The 24,308-nt window shown below is 41.8% G+C and overlaps 1 protein-coding gene and 2 long non-coding RNA genes across 5 annotated transcripts in view; 1 reads left to right on the forward strand and 2 right to left on the reverse strand.

The window, feature by feature from the left end:
* The window catches only part of LOC101437656 (uncharacterized), a 27,585-nt gene extending 15,245 nt beyond the window's left edge, over window positions 1-12,340 (reverse strand). Inside the window, exons 1-7 of one of the 3 annotated variants that reach the window (XR_011649940.1) lie at window positions 12,182-12,282; window positions 8,742-8,802; window positions 8,511-8,585; window positions 8,155-8,226; window positions 6,575-6,737; window positions 1,029-1,139; window positions 249-937 (exon numbers count right to left, since the gene is read on the reverse strand). This is a non-coding gene — a long non-coding RNA (uncharacterized lncRNA). Of the gene's footprint in view, window positions 1-248; window positions 938-1,028; window positions 1,140-6,574; window positions 6,738-8,154; window positions 8,227-8,510; window positions 8,586-8,741; window positions 8,803-12,181 lie in introns of those variants that run through there. The other 2 variants (XR_002798905.3, XR_011649941.1) reach the window with 2 other exon arrangements.
* LOC101438380 (large ribosomal subunit protein bL17m-like) lies at window positions 12,338-13,778 on the forward strand. Its single transcript, XM_012529724.4, has 3 exons — window positions 12,338-12,652; window positions 12,938-13,006; window positions 13,302-13,778. The coding sequence occupies exons 1-3, from the start codon at window positions 12,353-12,355 to the stop codon at window positions 13,626-13,628; spliced, it is 696 nt and encodes a 231-aa protein (XP_012385178.3). The 5' UTR covers window positions 12,338-12,352; the 3' UTR covers window positions 13,629-13,778.
* Window positions 13,779-19,230: 5,452 nt separating this feature from the next.
* LOC139439868 (uncharacterized) lies at window positions 19,231-24,287 on the reverse strand. Its single transcript, XR_011649942.1, has 3 exons — window positions 23,885-24,287; window positions 22,226-22,336; window positions 19,231-19,308 (listed from the first exon to the last, which is right to left on the reverse strand). It is a non-coding gene; the product is annotated as an uncharacterized lncRNA (long non-coding RNA).
* Between the last annotated feature and the right edge of the window lie 21 nt (window positions 24,288-24,308).

The raw sequence follows: 24,308 nt of genomic DNA on the forward strand, positions 1-24,308 counted from the left end.
AGTGGACAAAAACAAGAACACGCAGCAAATGGACATAGAACAGACGACTGGGGGGAGGGGAAGGGAAGGGGAGAGAAATAAAAACAAAAAACAAAAAACAAAAACCTAAAATGTTAGGACTTCCTTTAAATTGAGATTTTGTTTTTGTTGAGTTGTTCTCCAAATTATTTTTATTTTTTTAATGTTACATTAAAAAAATGAGGCCCCCATATACCCCCCACCCCTTTCACCCCACTCCCCCCCTCCATAACAACCTCCTCCATCATCATGAGACATTCCTTGCACTTGGTGAATACATCTCTGACCACCACTCTACCTCATGGTCAATGGTCCATACCATAGCCCACACTCTTCCATAGTCCACCCAGTGGGCCATGGGAGGACATACAATGTCCAGTAACTGTGCCTGCAGCACCACCCAGGGCAACTCCAAGTCCCGAAAACGCCCCCACATCAAATTTCTTCGTCCCACTCCCTACCCCCAGCAGCCACCATGGCCACTTTCTCCACACCAATGCCACATTTTCTTCGATTACTAATCACAATAGTTCATGAATAGAATATCAGTAAGCCCACTCTAATCCATACTCTACTCCTCCATCCTGTGGACCCTGGAATGGTTGTGTCCACTTCACATCTTTATCAAGAGGGGACTTAGATTCCACATGGATGCTGGATGCAATTCTTCTGCTTTCAGTTGTAGGCACTCTTGGCTCCCTGGTGTGGTGGTTGACCTTCTTCACCTCCATGTTAGCTGAGTCGGGTAAGTCCAAAAAACCAGAGTGTAGAAGTTGCAAGTCTCTTGAGGCTCAGGGCCTGGCTATCACATGGCTTTTAAACTAACTTTCACCAGTTATGCTTATTTCACTGCAGAGTAAGTACACAAAGCTTCTCATCCTGACATTCTAGAAGTAGAATGACTCTAAATAGGAACAGACTTTGGAGAAAAGGTGAAGAATTCAATTTAGAACATAACTGACTTATAACTTTCTCTGTTAGAGATTTTCATAGGCTTTCTATTCATTTACCTGCAGGACCACTTCCATGAGCTCCTTTCTTCATTTTCTCAAGCTTCCTAGGAATTCATGCTTCTTTCCTCTGTTTCTATTAGCTTCCACTTGTTTCCTTTCATCCAATGCCTAAATGTGAAGTAATACCAAATGCACAAACCTGCCTCCTTTCCCAATGTTACATCACATTAGCTGCCATGGACATGCACTGCTTAGCTCTCCTTCAAAACAAACTATTGTGGCACAGCCTCAAGCAGCCTCCCTTTAGATCCATCCATGATGTTCACACTGAAGCAACACTACTTTCTGTGCTGCTCCTAACCAATGGCTAAGCATGGCAGGGTTACTAGAAAGATCCCAATCCTACCCATTGTGGAGCTCCTCGAGCAAGCAATCTTTGCTTAGGATCTGAGATTTTTTTCAGAACTGTTCTGTAGTCTGAAACTTTTTCTACCCAATCCTTTCTTCTTGCTCTCCTCTCATAGATAGATCTGAATTGATCTACAAGCTCTCCCTTCCTGTATTGCTCCCATCTCCTTTATCCTTCACGGGCATGTCCCCCATTAAATCTTTTACATGTCTAATCCTATTTTAGCATCTGCTTCTTGGAGGACCCTATCTGTGCTGGTTTGAGTCTTTCATGGACTCCAGAAAAATATGTTCTTAAAGTTAATCCATCTCTGTGGGTATGGACTCACTCTAAGGTTGATCTTTTGGCAAGTAGGATCTCAAGATGTGACATACCTCATTCAGGATAGGTCTTAATGCTCTTACTGGAGACCTTTATAAATAGAGGACTAAAACATCAGACAATAATAGTCCTCAAGCGTATATTCAGAAAAGACATACATGGCAGTTGGACTAAATCAAACATTGGATTCTTTTTTTTTTTTCCCCTTTTTTTTTTTTTTTAAATTTTTTTATTTTTTATTGACTTTGTAATAATATTACATTAAAAATATATATGTGAGGTCCCATTCAACCCCACCCCCCCCACCCCCCCTCTCCCCCCCCCCCAACAACACTCGTTCCCATCATCATGACACATCCATTGGATTTGGTAAGTACATCTTTGGGCACCTCTGCACCTCATATACATTGGTTCACATCATGGCCCATACTCTCCTCTATTCCATCATGTAGGCCCTGTGAGGATTTACAATGTCCGGTGATTACCTCTGAAGCACCATCCAGGGCAGCTTCATGTCCCGAAGACGCCTCCACCTCTCATCTCTTCCTGCCTTTCCCCATACCCTTTGTCCATTATGTCCACTTTTCCCAATCCAATGCCACCTCTTCTATGTGGACACTGGATTGGTTGTGTCCATTGCACCTTTAAAACATTGGATTCTTGACCTGTGAAATAAAAGCAACCATAACAGGAAAGACTAAGTAGAAAGGGTCAAATGGTCAAGATATCCCCTCCAAAATAAAAGACAAAGTATTGCATCTTTCTTCCCCTAATGCAAAGAAGCGCAGTACCTGGTAGGCCTCTTTGAATTCTGGCGGCAATACATTCCATACCTAGGAATATTGCTTTGGTCCATATAAAAGATGTGGTAGTTTGATATGAATTCCAAACAGAGATATTGGTTATGTTTGTAAACTGTTCTGTTCCTCTGGGCATGATACTCTTTGACTGTATTAGACTCAGCTGAGGTGTCTTTGATTAAATTATGTTAAGATTAGAGCTTTAGGGTGTGCAGAGTTGAGTTCTCACCCTCTTGGTGGGCCAATAAACAGACTTTTATATAGAAGTAGACACACAGAAGTAGATACACAGACTAAGATACACATGTTAAGAGAATAGAGCAGCTGAGCCTGGAAAGAAACAAGCCCCAGGAAGAGACAAGCCCTATGCAAGCCTACAGCTGAGATCGGAAGACACTAGACCCACAGAGCCTCAAGAGGGAAGAGGAAGGCTAAACCCTCACAGATGCTTCAACATGTGGCAAGAGAGTTTGGTAGGTAAATAACCTAGAGTTGGACTTGTAAGGAAATAACCTTGAGGTTACTTCTTTAGGGCCTTGTAACTGTAAGTTTTTACCTCAAATAAATACCCTTTATAAAAGCCAATAGATTTCTGGTACTTTGCATCAGCACCCCTTTGGTTGACTAGTACACAAGGAGACTGCGAGTTTTGAATGGGATCTGGAAGAGGAAAGGACTCTGCAGAAGGTTCAGGTCATGGTGGAAGTAGATCAGTTGCACAATATGATCCAGCAGACCTATGATGCTGGATGTATGGGTGGTGGCAAAAGATTCACTTCGGAGTTTATGGCAAGGGTCAGCATCAGCAAACGATGGCCCATGAACTAAATCAGCATGCCACCATTTTTGGAAAAGAGTTTACTAGAATACAGCCACATTCATCCATTACATATTTCTATGGCTGCTTTTGCACTACAATAGCAGAGATGAGTAGTTGTGACAGAATGTATGACCCAGAGCCTAAAATATTTGTCTGACCCCTCATAGTAAAAGTTTGCTAATTCCTAGTTTATGGCAAACCACATAAAAGAATCATAACAGGGGGTTCTAGAGCAAGACCATGCCATCAGCAGTTTTGAGAAACAGCTTCTGATATGTTACTAATCCTGGGTAGTTACTGAACACTTAACCATGAGGCACAAAGTGATCATGTGACCAAAACTATTCTTTATGAGCTGGTTATGTTGGTTTTTTTTTTTATGAGGTGGGTTATGTTGACCCACCAAGTCAAACAGTAAGAAAAGCCCAGCTGCAACTGGCAGAAATGGTATATCCAAGATGAAATTTGAGCAGGAACAGAGGGCATAAATAAACATGAGCAGGTAGCCCAGACCATCATGCCACCCATCCTTGCAATAATCTTTCTTGGGAGATACCTAAAAAGAAGTTCAAACTGTTACAGACCCTTCCATCCTGTGAGGGCCAACAGTTTCACAGGGATACCTTTTCCAGGTATGGGCTTGCCTTTCCTGCCTGCACAATATTAACTAGCAACATTGGAGGCTTAAATAATCCCTAAACCAGAGGTATAAAATCCCACACACCTTAGCATTCAAGCAGAATACCCATTTCATAGCAAAGAAGGTGCTTGAATGCCCTATGGAATCCACTGATCATATCACACACTATAAAGCAGTAGCCAGCCTCATAGAGTGCAGGAAGACTTATTGAAGGCATAGCTGAAGTACCAGTTGGAAGCAGTATTCTAGGAGGGGGTGTCATCCTTCAGGATGCATTACATATATTAAATTAGAGACCTCCATATGGTGCTTTCCACAATAGGAATAATATATGAGTTTGATTAGAAGGAGGGGTGGCCCCACTTACCATCATTCCCAATGATCTACTGGGACATTAGACTTCCCATCCTTACTGTTCAGGGACAGAGGTCCTGATCCCCAAAGAAGGGATACTCTTGCCAAGGGATACAACATAGCAAGAATGTCACTGAACTATAAATTACAGATGTTACTGTAGTACTTTGGACTCATTGTATCCAGCAGGCAGGCAAGGAGAAAAGTCACCATCTCTGCAAGGGTGATGGACTTTCATCAGCAGGAGGCAAGACTACTTTCACGCGATATAAAGTGGGAGAAATATGTGTGAAAACTAGGGATCCACTTGGGTACCTCTTGTTACTCCTTGCCCAAATATTACTGTGAATAGACATGGCAACCCTGGCCTAAGAAAGAAATAACTACCAAGGGCTCAGATGCTTCAGGAATAAAGGTTTAGGTCATACCACTTTGTAAGCCACCATGACGACTGCTGAGAGTGAGAGAAATTTAGAATGAATAGTGAAGGGAGAAGATAAACACCAGTCACATCCCCAAAACCAACTACATCAATGTAGGCTATAGTTCATATAATTAACATTCCTCTTCTAATTTTCTCCTGAAGAGAAGAGGCCAACATGTGCTGAGAACCAGCTCAGCAATAGGTTTGTTCAAGGGGAAGGTGGCACAGAACTTAAGAAATAAAGGACAGAAAGAAAAACACAAGAAAGAAAATAAAGATAGGACCAGGAGACTCAGTTTCTGGAGCTGAGGGCCTCGACCCTGGTTTCTACATTGTATTTATTTAGGAACTAACAAGCAGCTGTTTGTTATTTACAATAAGGAATGGGTGCAATATTTACAATAATAAGGAACAGGTCATACCAAGTTCAAACACATCATCACGCAAACATTTTTTCATGGTGACCAGATAGTGTTCCATCTAATCAAGGCCCAGTGTTCCTAAGCCTGCACTTTTGGTCTGCGTTATGGAAACGTTTCAACTTCATACCATGTTCCTATTATTTTCCCACAACAAACAGGCACCATGGAGGAGCTCCAAATGTGTTTGGAGAACTGGATGATAATGGCACAAGAAGTGGACTATGCTGGTCATGGAGATGTACCACTTTGATCTCACTCAAGAGAAACTGTTCAAGGAGCACAGCTGACTGACAGCCTCCAGCTGCCACCCCTTTGGATCCATCCTGGTATTCACAATGAGGCCACACCTCTCAGAGACTTCCCCCAGTCAATGACTGAGCATTGTAAGATTACTAGTGCTGGTCCAATCCTGCCCATGACCGGACTCCTGCAAGTGGAAATCTTTGCTGTAAGATTTCCCTATAAGTCTGGCTGAAACTTTCTCAGAAATGTAGTAAAGATCTTAAAGTTTCTTACCCAATTCTTCCTTCCTTCTGCCTTTCTCAGGTGTTAGACCCACATTATGTTCTGAAGGCTTTCCTTGCCTACTACTACTCTATCTCCCTTTATTCCTCATTGGCATTTCACCCAGTACATCTCTTACATGTCAGTCCTGTCTTGGTGCCTGCTACTTGGAGGATCCAAACAGAACAAGAACCCCTCCCACTTTCATTCACTTAAATTATCTTGGAGATCTTTCGTTATCAACACATATACAGCTGCTTCATTCTATTCATTCACTTAACAGGTAAATAGTATCTTACTGAACCAGCTACTGATGGTAATTTAGGATTATCTCCTGTTTTTTGTTATTACAAAAATTAAAATGCTGAAATTATGGATACATCTGAAGATTCATTTTCATTTAAGGGGAATTGCTTAGTCATAGGGTAAGTGATTTTTAATTGTTAGATACTGTAGTATCTAATAATTATTTGACTTTGTCAGTATCTTCACACCCTCATCAACGAACTTTTATTTAAAAAAATAATCTCACATTTTAAAATTTGTTATTTGTTAGTGATACTGGGATCCTTCAGAGGTCCCCAGGATCAAATCCCGCTGAATCCTAGAGGAGAAAGATGAGAAGACAAGACAAAAAGAGAAACAGATACAGAAGATCACACAGCAAAAAGACACAGGCAACAACAACAACAACAACAAAATAGCAGGGCAGGGGAGGGGGCAGGAAAGGAAAAAAAAAAAGAAATGGGATAAGTGGCATGGAAATGCAAGGTGGAAATGTTGCTACAAGGCTAAAGAAAATATAACTGATTGGAGGTCAGGGAAGACTTCAAAGACACGTGCCTAAAAAGAGTCAGTATACATGTTAGTCTTAGCTCCTTTTTCTTCAATTATAGTACTTATACTCACCATTCATTTAAATGTCTATTTCTCTATTTTTCTGCCACCTGCATGCAAGCCAGCACCAACCTTTTCTTTATATTTCCACTTATATCACACTTACTGCACCTTCAGTGAAAGTTTGCTGAATGGGAGTATTTACTGGAAACTTTCCTGTGTGGGGAGCATTCTCCTAAAGAGAGAAGGGAGGATAACAAAGAAGGATGGGAGAGAGTGAAGCGCAGTGGTTTGAGTGCCTGCCTCCCATGCACAAAGTCCTGGGTTCAATCCCTGCTACCTCCTAAAAAAGTAAGAAGTCTAGGGATGCAAGTTCAAATTTCCTCCTAAGTTTCCAAATTCAAAGACAGCAGAAACAGGGATAGAAAATAGGAAAGAATAATGATAAGATGATATGATATGTACTTCTCCAATTCTCTTTTCCCTCTTTTTAAAGGCTTATTCAAGAAGAAATATAGATGGGTTTGATGTCATGCACTCTATCTTAGCTTTACTTGACTATACTGTTAATCTTATTGTAGATAATGCCATAAACAATAATAATTAATGTAGGTTTTTAAGCTCAGCACCTCTGAATGGTGCAATACCTTCTTTTATTTTACTGTTAATATCAATCAAACCCAATCTCATTTTAGCATTGGGTATTATTTATCTAGGAACACACGAACCAATTAAAAAAAACTGTGCCATTCATTTTTCTAAGATACATTTTCAATAAAAATGTTAAGAATTATTCATCAAAAATTTGCAAACAAAAATAAGACTCTATCATGGGCCCAAAATACTGCTTTGAAGGCCACATTTTACCCTTAACAGAAATCTGTATAAGCCTCAAAATCATGGACACTAGTATTTTGATTTTCTGATTTGTTGCTTTCCTTGACTCGTTGGGGGACAATGTATATAATAGATTCAGAATGGACAAGGGAATGACTTTTATTTATTTATTTATTTATTTTTGAGGTACCAGGGCTGAGGATTGAACCTGGGACCTTGTATGTGGGAAGCTGGCTTCCCTGAGTTGAGTTTTTTCATTTATTCCACCCCCCCACCCGCCCCTTGCTTGTTGTCTGCTCTCGGTGTTCATTCGCTGCATGCTCTTCTGTATTTTTTTTTTTTTTTTTTGCTGCATCACCTTGCTGAGTCAGCTCTCTACAGCGCTTGTGGGCAGGTGGCTCTCCGCAGTGTTCGGGCGAGCCTGCCTTCACAAGGAGGTCCTGGCACACGAACCTCCCATATGGTAGATGAGACCCCATCTGATTGAGCCACAGCCACTTATCCCGAGCTTTCTTTTTTAAATTGAGAGAGGGGTCAATGTGAAAGGGTAGAAGGGTAGAAAATTTTATTTCTACTAGATACATTTTTAGGCAGATCAATTTTAGAAAAAATGCATAAGGTAGTTGAAGACCTGGAAAAAATTACCTAAGAATTATCCATGCAATTGTCTCTCCTAGGAAGTCTTTGTGTACCCCTAGGTGTATGCATACCTCAGTATAAGATGGCTTTCTTAGAATAGAAGCCTATGTATCTAGGGACTTTGTTTTTTCATTGCTTGTGCTGGATATTTTCTTTGCCTCTAAAGATATACTCACCATCTTTCTCTGTCGTGTTCTGTGCCCTGAAACTGGGCTCGACTGCCTCTAGCTTCTGTTTGGGTTCAGTCACTGGGCAGTAGTAGCGAATGATGAAAAGAAGAAAGAAGAGTGAGATCTGGTTACTGATTCAGCCACCTCCATTCCTGTGTATCATTCCCTCCATAATAAACATCACTATGTATAGAAAAAAAAAAAAAAAAAAAAAAAAAAAAAAAAAAATAAAGGTATTTCTAGTCCCAATATCCTATACTATCCTTGTTGGTTTCTCTAAATTCAGACCACATCATACATAACCTGATTGTGCCTTGTTTCCTGTTGAGACCCTGAAGTGGCTCAGGCTGTTGGGCACTCACCTCCCATGTGGGTTTGGTTCCCGGTGCCTCCTGGAGAAGGCGGGCAAACAACAAGCAGACAGATGAGTAAATCATCTGGGGGAATGGAGGGGATAAATAAAGAAAAATAAAGCAAATTTTAAAAATCTGAAAAAAATAAAAGTACTCAAATTAATAAATGAAACCCCACTCCTGTCTGATATCTCTGCCAATTCACCACCTTTCACCTACACTACCAAAAGAGCTTCTTACCTGGGTTCCCCCCTGCCTCTTGCTCTCTCCATCCATTAGCCACAGCTGAAGCCCAAGAGATCTATTCAAAATGAAAACCTAATCAATAGAGTGGCTTTCTACTGCCTTTTAATATAGAGCCCAAAATTATTAAGTTTGTGCATGGGTTTATATAGCCATGCCCAATCTGTCACATGCTTCATTCCACAGCCTCAACACTTTTCTCTTACGCTTTCCTTTTCACAATGAACTTTTCTCCATTCTAGAAATGCCCCAAAGCTTTTTCCCCCTTTCTTTCTTTCTGGGCCTTCAAACAAACCATTTCTTTCACTAAGAACACTCTTCCCCTACTTTTTGACCCAGTTATATCCTACTTATCCTTCAGGTTCCAGATAAGACATCTTTCCTCAGAAAAGACTTCCCTGACCTACTAAACAAGGTTATATTTTCTCCATTATAAAATGGAGAAAACCATTTTATAGTTTTCCACAAAAACCTATACTGTCACTTTCAAAGCATATAAATATACATCTATGTATTTAATGTTTCACACCTCACTAAGATTATACACTTTACAAGAGTACTTGTTCACTGAATCCCCCATGTTTAGTCCAGTGTTCAGTGTTTCAGGGCATAGAGACTTTCAACATGTACTTAGGGGACCACTGAAATAAACCAGGGGACGGGAGAAGTACTGACTTAATACTCATGACTGCACTGCACTCTAATTCAAATGTTCTTCTCTTACCAGGAAAAGAGCTCTTTCCACTTTTTTCACAGCTGCTTTCTCACTGCATACCTCACCTGCACAATGAATCAGGTGCTCATAACCTAGAGGTCATAGGCACCCAAGAGGTCAATGAATAAATTCAAGGGCCCATTAATTTGTATGGGAAAAAAATCATGCCTTTATTTTCACTAACTTGCAAGTGAAATTCAGCATTTCCTTCAATTACATATGCAGGCAACAAACCACAGTAGTGCATTTCACCAGTACAGACATTTTCATATCACATATCATTTTCATATCACAGTTGCTGCAAATACTTAAGAATATCATCTATATTTATTACTACTTCAAAAAATTATAGTATTTATTAAACCCACCACTAGATGTTGCTATTTAATGCAATTAGTACAAAAAGCACACATTATTCAAGTCACCAATTTGGAGGATTTTTAAAAATTCAATTTCAATATAATTGTTTTCCTTAATAATTCTTATTTTACGTATTTAAAACATTATTCTCAGAATAACAGGATTCTAAGACATAGAAGAATCCCTGGACTGGATGATCAGCAAGGCTCCTTCCAAATGGATCCAGTTTAAAACTACAGTCTCCTCAGCTTATAGCCATTGTCTATTGTCTAACTTGTATCTGGTTCAAGGGTTTTTAATATAGGTAAATAGGGAATTGAGGAAATAAAAAATTCTCAGTGGTGCAGAAACATGTCAGCTAGGGTGAGAGAAAGGACCTAAAGCAAAAGCAAATCTGATGCTTTGCAAATAGTACAGTCAGTGACATGTCTGGATTCTGGCTCACAGAAAGGAGAATCAAACTGGAGAAATATTTTTAATAACTTGGACCCAGAAGTGACAGGTCAAAGAGAAAGGAATGTGCCATGCTTAGGTACATTTGTATTAGTGAGATATTGGTGTTGAGGTGAGACAAAAGCTAGTTAGCAAGCAATGTGACTAGCCTCGCAGTAAACTTCCAGTAATATCAATCAAATAAAAGAAAAGAAGGATAAACAATTGTCTTAAGTAGAGGTGAAACTGTCAAGGGACATGCAAATACATCAAAGTTTTTTAAAAGATTTTTTTACAAACTTGTAATGATAGACTTCTAAACAGAAAAATGCAGTATGAGCTTGTGGGGTGCAAAAGAAGGGAGAGAAGATAGGATACATGAGCCAGAGTCCTTCCCTGACCTTGAAGGACTTGTTAATTTCAGCAGCAGGCAGACTTTATAGTCTAATAATACAAGGAAATGAAGAAGGGTGGGGAAAGAACACTACAAGAGGGAAGCCAAGTTGGAAGCAGTAGCCACCCTTTCCAGAGTGAAACTCACCATCACAGGTTAAGCTGATTTCTATCCCTCTACAGAGCTGAAGACCTCGACTATTGTCCCATATAGATCAGGAATTAATTTTCCTAAATTCAACTACTTTCAAGGTTTCTTCTTTCCATTTGGGGATGTGTTTTGATTTGTTGTTATTTTCAATATCCTAGCAACTCTAATCATGAAAAATTCATTTTAATTGAGCCATTCCACCAGACATCCTGGTGACAGGGTCTGCCTTCATCCAATCCCTCCAAAAACTCTGAATTCAGGAGGTGTTAAGATCCTGACCTGAAGGTAAAAATAGATCAAGGAAGATCCAGTCTCTATATTCTACCTAGACAGTCAGGGTTCTCAGAATAGAACTGGAAGTTGGCTTAGGGACAATCAGCAATTGCTTGCCATCATCACCAGTAAATCCCAGATTGAACACTTGCTCAGCTCTCTGTTCGGGCTCCCTGGCCACTGCTTCACACAGGCTTCAGAAACAGTATGCAGGTATTCAGGGGCTCTCTGCAGGAGTGGAGGCAAGCCTAGTTCCCTTCTCTCAGCAGGAGGCATAGACAAAAATTCCTCTAAAGGTTGGGATGATGGTCTTACAGTGTCAGAAGAAATGAAACTGATAACGCTTGATTCAGCAATCATTTTTACCAAGAACTGGGCATGCCTTCTAAAGCAGTTGGTCAAATGCCAATGTCAATGTTCATTATCATTCAAGCATTTTCTATGATTTTTGCAGAAGAAAATTAAATGTTTACCAAAATAAATTTATGATGAATTTTCTAGTGAAGATATTTTAGTGGAAAATTTTTAATTAGGGGGACAGTTGAAAGCTTCAAGAACTGATCCAAAAGAAATAAGACACGGAGCATATTGTAATTTTAAGAATTTATCTGAAATGTGATTTGTATGAATCTCTGCCAGGATATTCATATATTTAGGGATTTTTCTAACTATTTGGTGTCTGCCGTTTTTAAAATTCACCTGTGAGCAAAGTAGGAGTGGCAAATCTATACTGTCTACAGGAGTATGTGAAGAGGAGCAAACTGCCATTGCAATTTGCAGACGTAAGGCTTGAAAACAAAAAAAAGTGACTGTTCACTAGTTTAACACATATATATGTACGTATAAGTTTTTTCACTTTTTTAAAGAAATACATTGATTTAATTTTAAAGTATCAATACATAAGTTTTCCTTTTAGTGGTGCAATTTTTCTTTCAACTGGGATGACATCTTTTCAAGTCATCACTATTGGTTTCATTTCATTACTAAAAATACTGTTTTAAAAAATGCATTCAGGATGTCTGGCACCCCTTTTCTCAACTGCTCAACGCAAGCTAGGATGGTGCAAAGACATGACCTGCCCCCGTCCTGAGGCCTTTTTCCTCAGATACTCACTTTCCCAGAAGCCTCCGCGGCGGAGCTTCTCGTCGCCTTAAATTTTCAAGACGGCTGACGCAGCACTACAGAAACCCAGAAGCCCGCCCAGCGCACTCATCCCCACTGGAAAAGATGAACACCTTTTCTCCGCCCTCAGCCAGTTTGCCAGGGAGGCAGGCTCTGATACGCATGCGCAAACACGTCCATCACGCAGTAGGTGCGGCACATGCGCTAATTGAAATTCGCCTCTCCGCCCCGCCTCCCTTCGAGTTTCACTTCCGGCCTCGAAGGGGCGGGGCAAAAGCTGGGAACATGCGGCTTTCGGTGGTCGCCGCTGCCATCTCCCATGGCCGGGTATTCCGCCGCATGGGCTTGGGGCCAGAGTCACGCATCCACCTGCTGCGGAACTTGCTTACTGGCCTGGTGCGACATGAACGCATCGAAGCTCCGTGGGCGCGGGTGGACGAGATGAGGGGCTATGCAGAGAAGGTGAGGGCGGGGCATGGCGCTAGGCGGGCTCGAGAGGGGCGGAGTCCGGCTGGATCTGGAGAGGGAGGGGGACTGCCCTGGTAAGCCCTGCCCTGGTACCCTGAATCAAGTCCATGTCTCTGATGCCTCAAATGGAAGACGGGTTAGGGCTGCAGGGTAAGGGTAGGTTGAATTACGGGAGATACTTTGCTAGTGGAATGAATGAGTTGCGGTGGAGCATTAGAGGAATGAGGTTGGTGTCTCGTTTGTTGCTCGGGTTGCTTCAATAACGTTGTGTATTTACAGCTCATCGACTATGGGAAGCTGGGAGATACCAACGAACGAGCCATGCGCATGGCTGACTTCTGGCTCACGGTGAGTGCATTCTATCTACCTAGGAAATCGCATTCGTTATTCCAAGGGGGGGGGGAAGGAGGGACCGGCAGAGTTAAGCCAGGGCATTCATTTCTGGACAACTGTGAACTAAATTAGAAATATATGATTAAGCTATGTAACTGGGCCCTCTGTGTAACTTTGACATTTCCAGATAGGGGTCCAGGGAAGGTCTATGTATGTGGGTTTGGACCCCACCTTTGAGAGTGGTTTAAAGTTAAGATGCCTCTACAATAGTGTTTGACTATGCTCTCTCATTGACAACTCTCTTCTCTAGGAGAAGGACTTGATCCCAAAACTGTTTAAAGTGCTGGCCCCACGGTACCAAAATCAGAATGGGGGCTACACGAGAATGCTGCAAATTCCAAATCGGAGTGAACAGGATCGGGCCAAGATGGCAGTGATCGAGTATAAAGGGAACTGCCTCCCACCTCTACCGCTGCCTCGCAGAGACAGCAACCTTACACTCTTAAACCAGCTGCTGAAGGGGCTGCGACAAGACCTCAGACAAGACCTCAGCCGGGACCAGGAAACCATCCACAGCGCCCCCCACAGTTCAAGCACCAGAGATGTAACTGGAGCAGAAGGGTCTGTGGCCCTGTAGGTGCTCATGATTACAGGCGCTTGGAGCTCTCTTAATATCTGAAAAAACCTGAAGCTAGGGTTGTAAAATGGACACTCTTAATGGGACCCAGAAACTTCTGGGAGCCAGATGGCCCTCTCTTTGAAAAACAGATAAAATTCTTTATATGAATATATGTAAAGTGATGTTATTTTCTTCCCCTGGGATTTCTGGAGAATGAGAACTATCCAAATGCTGTCTATCAGGAATAGTAAATTCACGGCTTATGTTTCTGGCTCTTAGATCTGGGTTGTGTTTGTTAGCACGGTTGTTTTTCTTAAATGCCAGTTTAGATGGAGCATATATCCCATGACTCCAAACTGGCCCTGTTAGCAGAGAGACTGGGTCCCTGAGATTTCATAAAGACAGACTTTTTACTTCCCGATCGGTAGGGGAATGAATATCTGGAAGTAAACCCTGGAATCTTCTGGGTATACTACATTCCTTTTTCTAGGCGCAATCACACATTACCTTCATTTCCTTCCTCAAGCCCTGAATTGTCTTGGGAGGAAAGGAACTCAGATGTATCACCACCCCACCTGAAGGGGTGGGGGCATCCAGAGAATGTTGAACTCCAGGATGAGCTCTTTCCTCTGAGGGTGCAGGGAGAGGTGAGGGAGAGGATTGAAGTGGGAGGAGGATTAGGAACCTGCTGGGACTTTGCTGGAAGTTTTTATTGTCAAATCTCAGCCTCTCTGGGACTCAGAAAAGAGAAATCTGGCCCAGGCATGTGAGAAGCAGGGAGTTCCTGTCTACTATTTACTGTGAGGTCAGTCTGGCTGCCTATTCCTCAGCCCAAGAGGCTTGATCAACTAGAGTGGCAGTCATCCCTATCTGAACACTCGATGGCAGGGCCTGACAGTTATTGCCAGAGATTAGTACAGAAAGAAGAAATCTTATCTTAGGCCGGACCTTGAGAGTGGAACACATTGATTGAGATAATAAGTAAGAACAAAAACAGGTTTATAAGTCTGGCAAGTAGACATGAGCATCAGTGACAAAACAATTCCAGTGTCATTTCACTGTAACTTCCCTAGTCTGAGCATCATGCTTCCAAGAGGCCTATTTGTTTACCTGTACTCCAGCATATCCTTTAAATCACTGTCACCTGGCTCTTTCTGATAAGTACATTTTAAATGACATATAGAAGATACTCAAAACATTTGTTGAATAAAGTACTACTCAGCACTTGTCTCTTTACCCCTTTTCCTGTATTTTCTTGGCATGAGTATACCTACCAGTTATCTAGTAATCTTCCTTGACTCCTAGAAAAAGTACTTTCTTTAAAATAACAACCACATCTTTAAAAATTGGGAACTAAGTGGAATCTGGTTGAACTCCCATAGCTTTCCACTAAGCATTTGCTCAAGCCCAGTACCATGTTAGGCATTAGGGATAGGACATTTACTAAATGCCCTGGGCTGGATACTAGGAAGTAAGAGATGAGACTAACAACCTCTGCCATCAAGGAGCTCACAGTCTAATGGATCACTGCCACAATGGCCTCTAGGGACACTGTACCTATTTTAGTATTTTTGCCCAAATAAGAGTACGTGACTCCTAGAACATTTGCTAAGAATTTGGGAATATCACAAGGGAAATAAACAATGTATCCGGAATTTTACCAATTTGGCCTAAAAATAATTTCATGTTAGTTGGTACAATGTGCCCTCAAGTCCATCTAGATACCTCTTTAATAAATAATAGATGCAAGGTAGGCCTAGATAAACTCACAGTCCCTCTCACCAAGAATTATCTTCTTTTATCTCAGAAGGAATAAAAGAAGGGAGAGAGTTCAGTTTTGTACTTAACTGGGTTTGAGATGCCTGAGAGCATCTGGAGCTCAGTAAAGAGGTCTTTATTGGGAGAAGAGACATGGGAATTGTCAGCAATTAAAGCTGAGAAAATGGATGTGGTGACTCATATATATAGAGAGGAGGATGAGATACATTAGGAAACAGGCAGGGTACAGATCCTATGAAGGACACTGAGAAATTGCCTTTAAGAGAGAAAAGGCAACCTGCAAATTAAGTGTACTTCATACAGGGTCTTCCTAGTGCATTGGAGGCACTCAAGAAATACCAAATTAACTTAGCAAGCATATTTTGTCTCTGTTCAAAGCACTGTGTGTTACAGTGAATACACGACCAGCAGACTCCTCAAGAGCCTAACAGACCAATGGAGAGCAAATTATAAAGAGTTACAGGTTATACTTGGAAAAAAGTATGAAAGTGGAACATACAAAATACACAGAGTACTGTATTAGCCAGCCAAAGGGGTGCTGATGCAAAATACCAGAAATTGGTTGGTTTTTATAAAGGTTATTTATTTGGGGTAGGAGCTTACAGATACCACGCCATAAAGCGTAAGTTACTTCCCTCATCAAAGTCTATCTTCACATGTTGGAGCAAGATGGCTGCCGACATCTGCGAGGGTTCAGGCTTCCTGGCTTCCTCTGGGCACAGGTCCTCTGTTTTCTCCACAAGGTCAGCTGTAGAGTATTAGGCAAACAGCTGTGTCTCTGTCCTTGGGGCTCCAGCTTAAGACTTCAGCATCAAACTCCAACATCAAAACTCCAACATTAAGAAACCCTCAACTCTGTCCTTTGCCATGCCTTTTATCTGTAAGTCCCTACCCACCAAAGGATGGGGAATCAACACCCTAATGACGTGGCCCAATCAAAGTTCCAATCATAACTCAATCATGCCCAGGTACAGACCAGATCACAAACATAATCCAGTATCTATTTTTGGAATTCATAACCATATCAAACTATTACAAGTACCAAGAAAGGAAGAGGCAATGGGCAGGATTTGGGAAAGACTTTTCTTTTTTTTTTTTTTTTTTTTTAAAGATGTATTTATTTATTTAATTCCCCCCCTCCCCTGGTTGTCTGTTCTTGGTGTCTATTTGCTGCGTCTTGTTTCTATGTCCGCTTCTGTTGTCGTCAGCGGCACGGGAAGTGTGGGCGGCGCCATTCCTGGACAGGCTGCTCTTTCTTTTCACGCTGGGCGGCTCTCCTCACGGGCGCACTCCTTGCGCGTGGGGCTCCCCCACGCGGGGGACACCCTTTGCGTGGCACAGCACTCCTTGCGTGCATCAGCACTGCGCATGGCCAGCTCCACACGGGTCAAGGAGGCCCGGGGTTTGAACCGCGGACCTCCCATATGGTAGACGGACGCCCTAACCACTGGGCCAAAGTCCGTTTCCCAGGGAAAGACTTTTCAAAGGGAGCAATGCTTGGGCTGAATCTTGAATAATGAGGAGGAATTCATCAAGCATGGAAGAGAGAAGTCAGTTGGGATGGCATTCCAAGCTGCAAATATACAGATATAAATGTACTAAATTGTGATCAGTATGGAGGACTTGGGGAATTCCAGTTAATAATTTGGTACAGCAGGGATTTATTATTTGAGAGAGAAGTGGAGAAAATGAAGCAGAAAAGTCCAGGAAGATCAGGTTACAAAGGGCCCTGTAGGTATGATAAAATATTCGGATTTTTTCCTGAAGACTAGGAGAGGAAGCTGATGTACTCAAGCTGTTGTTTGTCTGCTTTCCAAATGGGAGGTCCTGGTTTGGTTCCTGGTGCCTCCTGAAAAAACAACAAGCAAACAAATGGAAAAACCAACTCAGGGTAGCCAATGTGCCTCAGTGGTTGAATGCCAGCTTCCCACTTATGAGGTCCCAGGTTCGATTCCCAGCCTCAGTACATGAAAAAAAAAAAAAAAAAAAAAAAAAGACTAGGGGAAGCCACTGAAGAATTTTTAAATGGAGAAAAAAGAGGTCAGATTTACATCTTCAGAAAGATCATTCTTGCATCCTAGTGGAAAATGGTTTGGAAAGGGAAGACTATAAACAAGGAAATCAAATAGAAGGCTAGTTAAGGAATCCAAGAAGACCTAAGAGAAGATTAAACCAGGCCAGTGGCAGGGGGGAAGGAAAGAAGGTGACAGACCAGCAGACTACGGAAAGGAAGAATTGACTCAACAGTGTGTGCAATTATATGAGATAGAGGAAGAAAGTGCAGGATGACACCAGATTTCTGCTGGGGCAATTGGGTGGCTAGTAATTTCATTTATAGAGTACCAGAATAGTAGAGGGGAAACCTCTGGGATTACAGTGATCAATTAGGTTTGTAGACATATTAGTATCAACGGAACTGTCTCATTAACAGTTCTGGAGCTCAGGAGATGCTTGCGCTAGCAATGCAGATCTGAAAGTCATGCACACACACATGGGAATTGAAGCAATTGGATTAGATGATACGTCCCAGAAAGAAAAAGGCTTAGAAAAGCACCAGCAATCAAAGGCCATAAGCGAGAACAAGAGGAGCTCTCTGAGGAGGCAGAAAATAAGGACTTCAATTAGAACACTGGTGTCTCAAAATCCAGAGGAAGAAGATGTGCTTACCTTTTTCATATTTTGTGTAAAAATATCTGTTTATCTCCCTGTTTTAGTTTGCCAGGGCTGCTGTAACAAAGTACTGCAGACTGGTTAGCTTAAAGAAAAGGAATTTGTTGTCTCTCACTTTGGGATGCTATAAGTCCAAAATCTTTTTTTGAAGTCTGAATTGTTCTAGAGGTGGCTTGCCAACAATCCATAACTCAGTCTCTGCCTTTGTCACATGACCATCTGTGTCCTCTGCTTATAAGAACTCCTACAGTGTCCTCTGCTTATAAGAACTCCAGTCATATTTGATTAAGGCCCACCCTGATTCAGTTTGGCCTCATGTCAAATAGAATCTTTGAAGATACTGTTTACAAATGGGTTTGCATCCACAGGACCAGGGTTTAGGATTTGAGCATATCTTTGTGAGGATCATGATTCAATCCATAATTAATTTCTGTATTCTCAGAACCTAATGTTGGCCAGGCTCTGGAGTAGTTATTTAATGAGTATCTGTGACCATTGGATTTGGAAGGAAGGGTGTTTTTACTGTTGACCTCTGATAGAGGCAAAAGTAGAAATCATAAATACAACTCAGGAAGTTTGGTGATAATGAAAAGACAAGGCAAAAATATAGCAGCAACTTGAAAGAGAGGCAGGTTAAAAAGGAAGAATTTTGAAGATTAATGTATTCATTTTATAATGAGTACTTTTTCCAGGCCTTAGTTGTGGAGACAGATAGGTAAGGGTATGTATAGGTTGAGGAAAAAGTCCAAAATTTTAGGATGAAGGCAAGGGAGAACAGTTTTTCTCTCTTTTCCCATTCTGACTTCCATGAGTCCTCCACCTTTATGTAAAGCCCCTTCTCTTTTGGGACCTAAGATATTCGTTATTTCCTTCTCCTGGGGGGCTTGGCTTTAGCTGCTAAAGGGTGAGAAATTTAGAGAACCTACTGGCTGAACTCATAGGAAGTCAACTGGCAAGCTCATAGTTTGAGCATGTCTGCCTCTGAGGAGAAAACATGCACAGTATATGGCCCAGAAGCAACCACAAAATGAATCAATAAATTCAGTCATAGACCTAACAATGTGCTAGAGCAGACAGAGCCATGAATTCAAAACAACAAGCAAAGACAGAGACGCAAATACAGGAGGGTCAAAGACCTCTCTGGAGTTTAATCAACACTGAGAATCAGCTCCTCCTTTCTTTATATGGGGTTGGACCATTTGTGTTGGGGGTGGGGGTTCACACATTCAGTGAAGTCTTAGACCTTTATCTGCAATGAGAAATTAGGAAATTAGTTGAAAATTTATTTAGTAAAAGACAGTTAATCCATGGCCAAGTTATCCAAATACCAATTCACCAAAATTTCCAAATTTATCAACTTACATTTGCTTTTGGAAACCAAATCCATTTTGCTAATATCAATTCACCAAAAATTTTGGTTTTGTCAGTGATACATAGTATTTATAGCAGTTTTACTACAAGGGATAGTTTAATAGCTTTAAAGATTCTCTTTTATAAAATTTGATTAGTTCACTTTGGTTTAGTATAGGTTTATCAGTCTTTTCCAAGCAAATGCCTGAAGAGAGGAAGCCAGTGGAAGTTGTTACCTTTTTTAAACCTAGCTTCAGAGTCATATAAAATCATTTTCATCTTACTCTGTTGGTTGAAACAGTCATCAGTCCCCATTCAAATTCAGAGAAGAGTCTTACTCTCCTACAGTGACCATAACAAAGTATCATAAACTGCATGACTTAAAACAAGAAAAATGTATTGTCTCACAGTTCTCGGGGTTAGAAGTCTGAAACCTGAAGGGGGAGAATCCTTCCCTGATTCCTGGCTTCTGGTGGTTTGCTGGCAATCCATGGGCTTCAATCTCTGCCTCAGTCTTTGCAAGGCATTCTCCCCCATAGTCTGTCTCCTCTCCCCTTCTTATAAATTCACCAGTCATATGGATTCAGGGCCCATACTTCTCTAGTATGACCTCATTTTAACTTGTCTAATTCCATCTGTAATAGCCTTATTTCTAGATAGTGTCATATTTTGGGGTACTGGGGAATGGGACTTCAGCATAGCTTTTTGGAAGATATGGCAACCCATAACAGGAAAGGGACATAGACACCACCTCTCAGAAGGAAGAGTGGTAGAGCTTGGAAGAGCAAGTGGCATTGGAAACACTGCTTATTATTTCTGGAAATGCAGTCTGTCACTAGCCTATGTCATCAACTCTGCTTCCTCCTAAATTCTGATCCTATGTTAACAGATTCTACACAAATATTTTCATCAAAGATCTCATCCCAAAGTTACCTCTAAAACTGAAATGTCCAACAACACTAAACTAAAAAAATTATCTGCTAAACTAGGAGCTACTTGATCCTTGATGGTAAGAACCATGTGGAATTATCCTATCTATCCCTAATACCTGGTCTAAGGCCTGATACAGTGAGTGCGAAGTAAATATTTGATGAAGGAATTAATCTTCTCTAACAAGTATATTCTTCCCACATTTTTCTCATTTCTGATAATGTCGTGATCATTTCCCATGTTTCCTAGGAACCAATTCTGGGCATAACTCTTGTCCTCCTCTCTTTTCAATCAGATATCAAATTTGGTCAATTTGTCTCCATAATAGCTTTCAAAGTAGTCACACTCGTCTTTTTTTTTTTTTTTAAAGATTTATTATTTTTATTTATTTAATTCCCCTCCCCTCCCCCGGTTGTCTGTTTTCTGTGTCTTTTTGCTGCGTCTTGTTTCTTTGTCCGCTTCTGTTGTCGTCAGCGGCACGGGAAGTGTGGGTGGCGCCATTCCTCAGCAGGCTGCTCCCTCCTTCGCGCTGGGCGGCTCTCCTTATGGGTGCACTCCTTGCGCGTGGGGCTCCCCTACGCGGGGGACACCCCTGTGTGGCACGGCACTCCTTGCGTGCATCAGCACTGCACATGGGCCAGCTCCACACGGGTCAAGGAGGGCTTGAACCGCGGGCCTCCCATGTGGTAGACGGATGCCCTAACCACTGGGCCAAAGTCCGTTTCCCAACACACTCTTCTTAATTACAGCTATAAATGCCCTAGTTAAGTTCTTCAGTATCTCTCACATGGACTATAACTTCTCAGTACACTAAATACTAGCAACATTAGCATCACCTGGTGTTGTTAGATATGGGGAATCTTGGATTCCACCACAGACCTACTGAATCAGAATTTGCATCTAAGGAACATTATAGTTTGAGAAGCATTGTTAACTGGTTTCCCTACCTCTAATCCAGTGACTCACAAACTTCAGTGTAGGGAAGCAGATTTGGCTCAACTGATAGAGCATCTGCCTACCACATGGGAGGTCCAGGGTTCAAATCCAGGGCTTCCTGACCCGTGTGGTGAGCTGGCCCACATGCAGCACTGATGCACGCAAGGAATGCCATGCCACGCAGGGGTGTCCCTGCATAGGGGAGCCCCATGGTCAAGGAGGGAGCCCCGAATGGAGAGCCACTCCATGCGAAAAAGTGCAGCCTGCCCAGGAGTGGCACCGCACCCATGGAGAGCAATTGCAGCAAGATGACACAACAAAAAGAGACACAGATTCCTGGTGCCACTGACAAGAATATAAGCAGACACAGAAGAACACACAGTGAATGGACACAGAGAGGAGACAACTGTGTGTGTGTGTGTGTGTGGATAAATAAAAAATAAATAAAAAAAAAACACAAAAAACTTCAGTGTAGATCAGACGCACAGGCAGAGCTAATACAGCACACAGGGAGTAAGAGAGGGCCTGGACTTTTGTATGGTTACCAAGTTCCACAGGTGATTCTAATATTGGCCAACATTTAGGAACCACTTATTTAGTCACTGGTCTAGCCTACCCCAATTAAATAAGACTATCTGGAGGTGGAGCCCTGGCCATTACCAGACATCACACCTGAGTTAACAAGGACAACCTGTGACCCTCTCCAAAGTTTAAGCATAAACTTGACTCTATGAGGAAGTGTACCTAGTTTTATGCCATTCTATTTTACCTTTATAATTTTTGACATTTTAGTAATGTCTGGACCAGAGGCCAGGGTTCCACCTGAGTTTTGGGGGATTAAAGAACCAGAGTACTGACAGGGAATTGTGGCAATCCTAATTTTGTAAGGGAAGTCCAAGAAGTAAGGAAGTCTTGGCCAGAATAGTCAAGGCTAAGAAGTCCATCCTTACCCAATTATCTTGCCAGATGAATGCTGGATCTTAACTTTATTAAGGGAGGTGACAGGTTTCTTTACAGGCAGATGTGATTATCCCTATTACCCCAAGAAGGAAACTGAGGCTCTGAAAAAATCGTAGATTTCTCAAAGTCGCACAGCAAGTTAGGGTCAGATCACCTTCTGTCATATAGTAATGATAATAGATACTCCATAATAATAAGTACTGTACATCAAACATGTGCTAAAAGCTTTAGAAAGCATGACCTCATTTAATCTTCTCCTGAAGCACTGACTAGTATATCCATTGCCTACACTACAACTCTACTTGGATATCTAATGGACATCTCAAAGGTTATACATCCAAAAAACTAACTCAAGATATTTTCTCCAAAAGACTGCTCCATCTACAGCTATCACTATCTCAATTGAGGGCAACTTCTTCCTATTAGTTGCTCAGCACAAACTTTCATACCTCACATAAAATTTCTCAAAAAATTCTGTTAGCTCTATCCTCAAAATATATCCAGAATCTGCCCATATCTAGTCACAGATCTCCCTGCTCCTTCTCTCCCACCACCCTCTGCCCGGCAGGTCTCTTCTTTGCAAAGTAGCCAGAATGATCCTTTCAAAAGTAAGATCATGATTCTTCCCTGCTCAAAACCCTGCAATGGTTCCCCATCTCATATTAAATATCAAAGTATTTATTGTGGCCCACAAAGTCCTTTATGATCTGTACCCTACTGTAGCAGTTTGATATAGTTATGAATTCCAAAAATAGATATTGGATTGTGTTTGTAATCTGGTCTGTACCTGGGCATGCTTAAGGTATGATTTGGGCTTTGATTGGCCACATCATTAGGGGTAGGGACCCACAGATAAAAGGAATGGCAAAGGACGGAATTGAAGCTTTTTGATGCTGGGGGTTTTTGATGTTGAAGTTTAGATGTTGGAGTTTGATATTGAAGTCTTAAGCTGGAGCCCCAGGAAGTAAGCACACAGAGGAAGGAGAAGCAAGCCCTGGGAAGAGAGAACTTGAGCCAGGAGAAGAATACAGAGGAATAAAGATGGCTCCTTAGACATGGCAGAAACCCCAGGGAGACAGACAGAGCTGAACTCATGGAAACAGGCAAAGTCTAGAGAGTCTCATAGTCTACAGCTGACCTTGTGGAGAAAACAGAGGACCTGAGCCCAAAGGAACCTAGGAAGTCTGAACCCTCACAGATGTCAGCAACCATCTTTCTCCAACACTTGGAAATATACTTTGGTGAGGGAAGTAACTGTAAGCTTCTACCCCAAATAAATACCCTTTATAAAAGACAACAGGCTTCTGGTATTTCCCATCAGCACCACTTTGTCTGACTAATTCACCTACCCTCTGCTCAAAGGTTCACCTCCTGTTGCTCTCCCCCTTGAGCAGAACACCAAATGGCCGCCTTAAACACACCAGGCCTGCTCCTGTTTAAGGCCTTTGCAACAGCTGTTCTCCCTACCTGGAGACTCCTTCCTCAGATTCTGGTTACCTTCCTTACCACCTTAAACTCTTCACTCAAACCTCACATTCTCATTGTGACCTACCTTGCCCTCTCCCGACTCTGAGTTGTCATTATCTTGCCCTACTTTTTTCTTTTTCATAGCCCTCGTCACTTTCTAACATATTATATAATTTACTTACTTGTCTCTCCCCACTACAATGTAAGCTCTTCAGGGACATGGATCTTTGTTTTGTTCACTGAAATATCCCAAGCATTTAAGAGCGCCTGCCTCATATCAAGCACACGAATTGTTAAGTGAATGAATCACCCTCCTGATTGATGACGCTGTCAAAAACAGTCCTGTAAAAGGCACTTGACCCATTTTCTCATTTAAGTCCGTGAAAACCAGAATTGCGAACACTGTAACGCTCTCTAGCGCCACCTGGCGACACCTACGCAGGCAGTTGTTTCTCTTCTCCCCGCGCTATCCCAAGGTCATTGGGAACTAGTTAGCTGGACTATCAGTGAGTGTGCATCGGTCCGAATGCAGTGAGCACGAACTCCGGAAGAAATAAACAACAGGCTACTGTAGGGCCGCTTGAGCAGCATGAGGAGCCAATAGGC

The sequence above is a fragment of the Dasypus novemcinctus genome, chromosome 10, assembly GCF_030445035.2.
Source record: "Dasypus novemcinctus isolate mDasNov1 chromosome 10, mDasNov1.1.hap2, whole genome shotgun sequence".
In the NCBI taxonomy this organism is placed as follows: domain Eukaryota; kingdom Metazoa; phylum Chordata; class Mammalia; order Cingulata; family Dasypodidae; genus Dasypus; species Dasypus novemcinctus.

Excerpts from the sequence above, each read along its gene's own strand:
- LOC101438380 (XM_012529724.4), top strand. The coding sequence starts at position 12,353 with ATGCGCAAACACGTCCATCACGCAGTAGGTGCGGCACATGCGCTAATT. Across the intron at positions 12,653-12,937 it reads TGAGGGGCTATGCAGAGAAG|CTCATCGACTATGGGAAGCT; the intron begins GTGAGGGCGGGG and ends GTGTATTTACAG. Across the intron at positions 13,007-13,301 it reads TGGCTGACTTCTGGCTCACG|GAGAAGGACTTGATCCCAAA; the intron begins GTGAGTGCATTC and ends TCTCTTCTCTAG.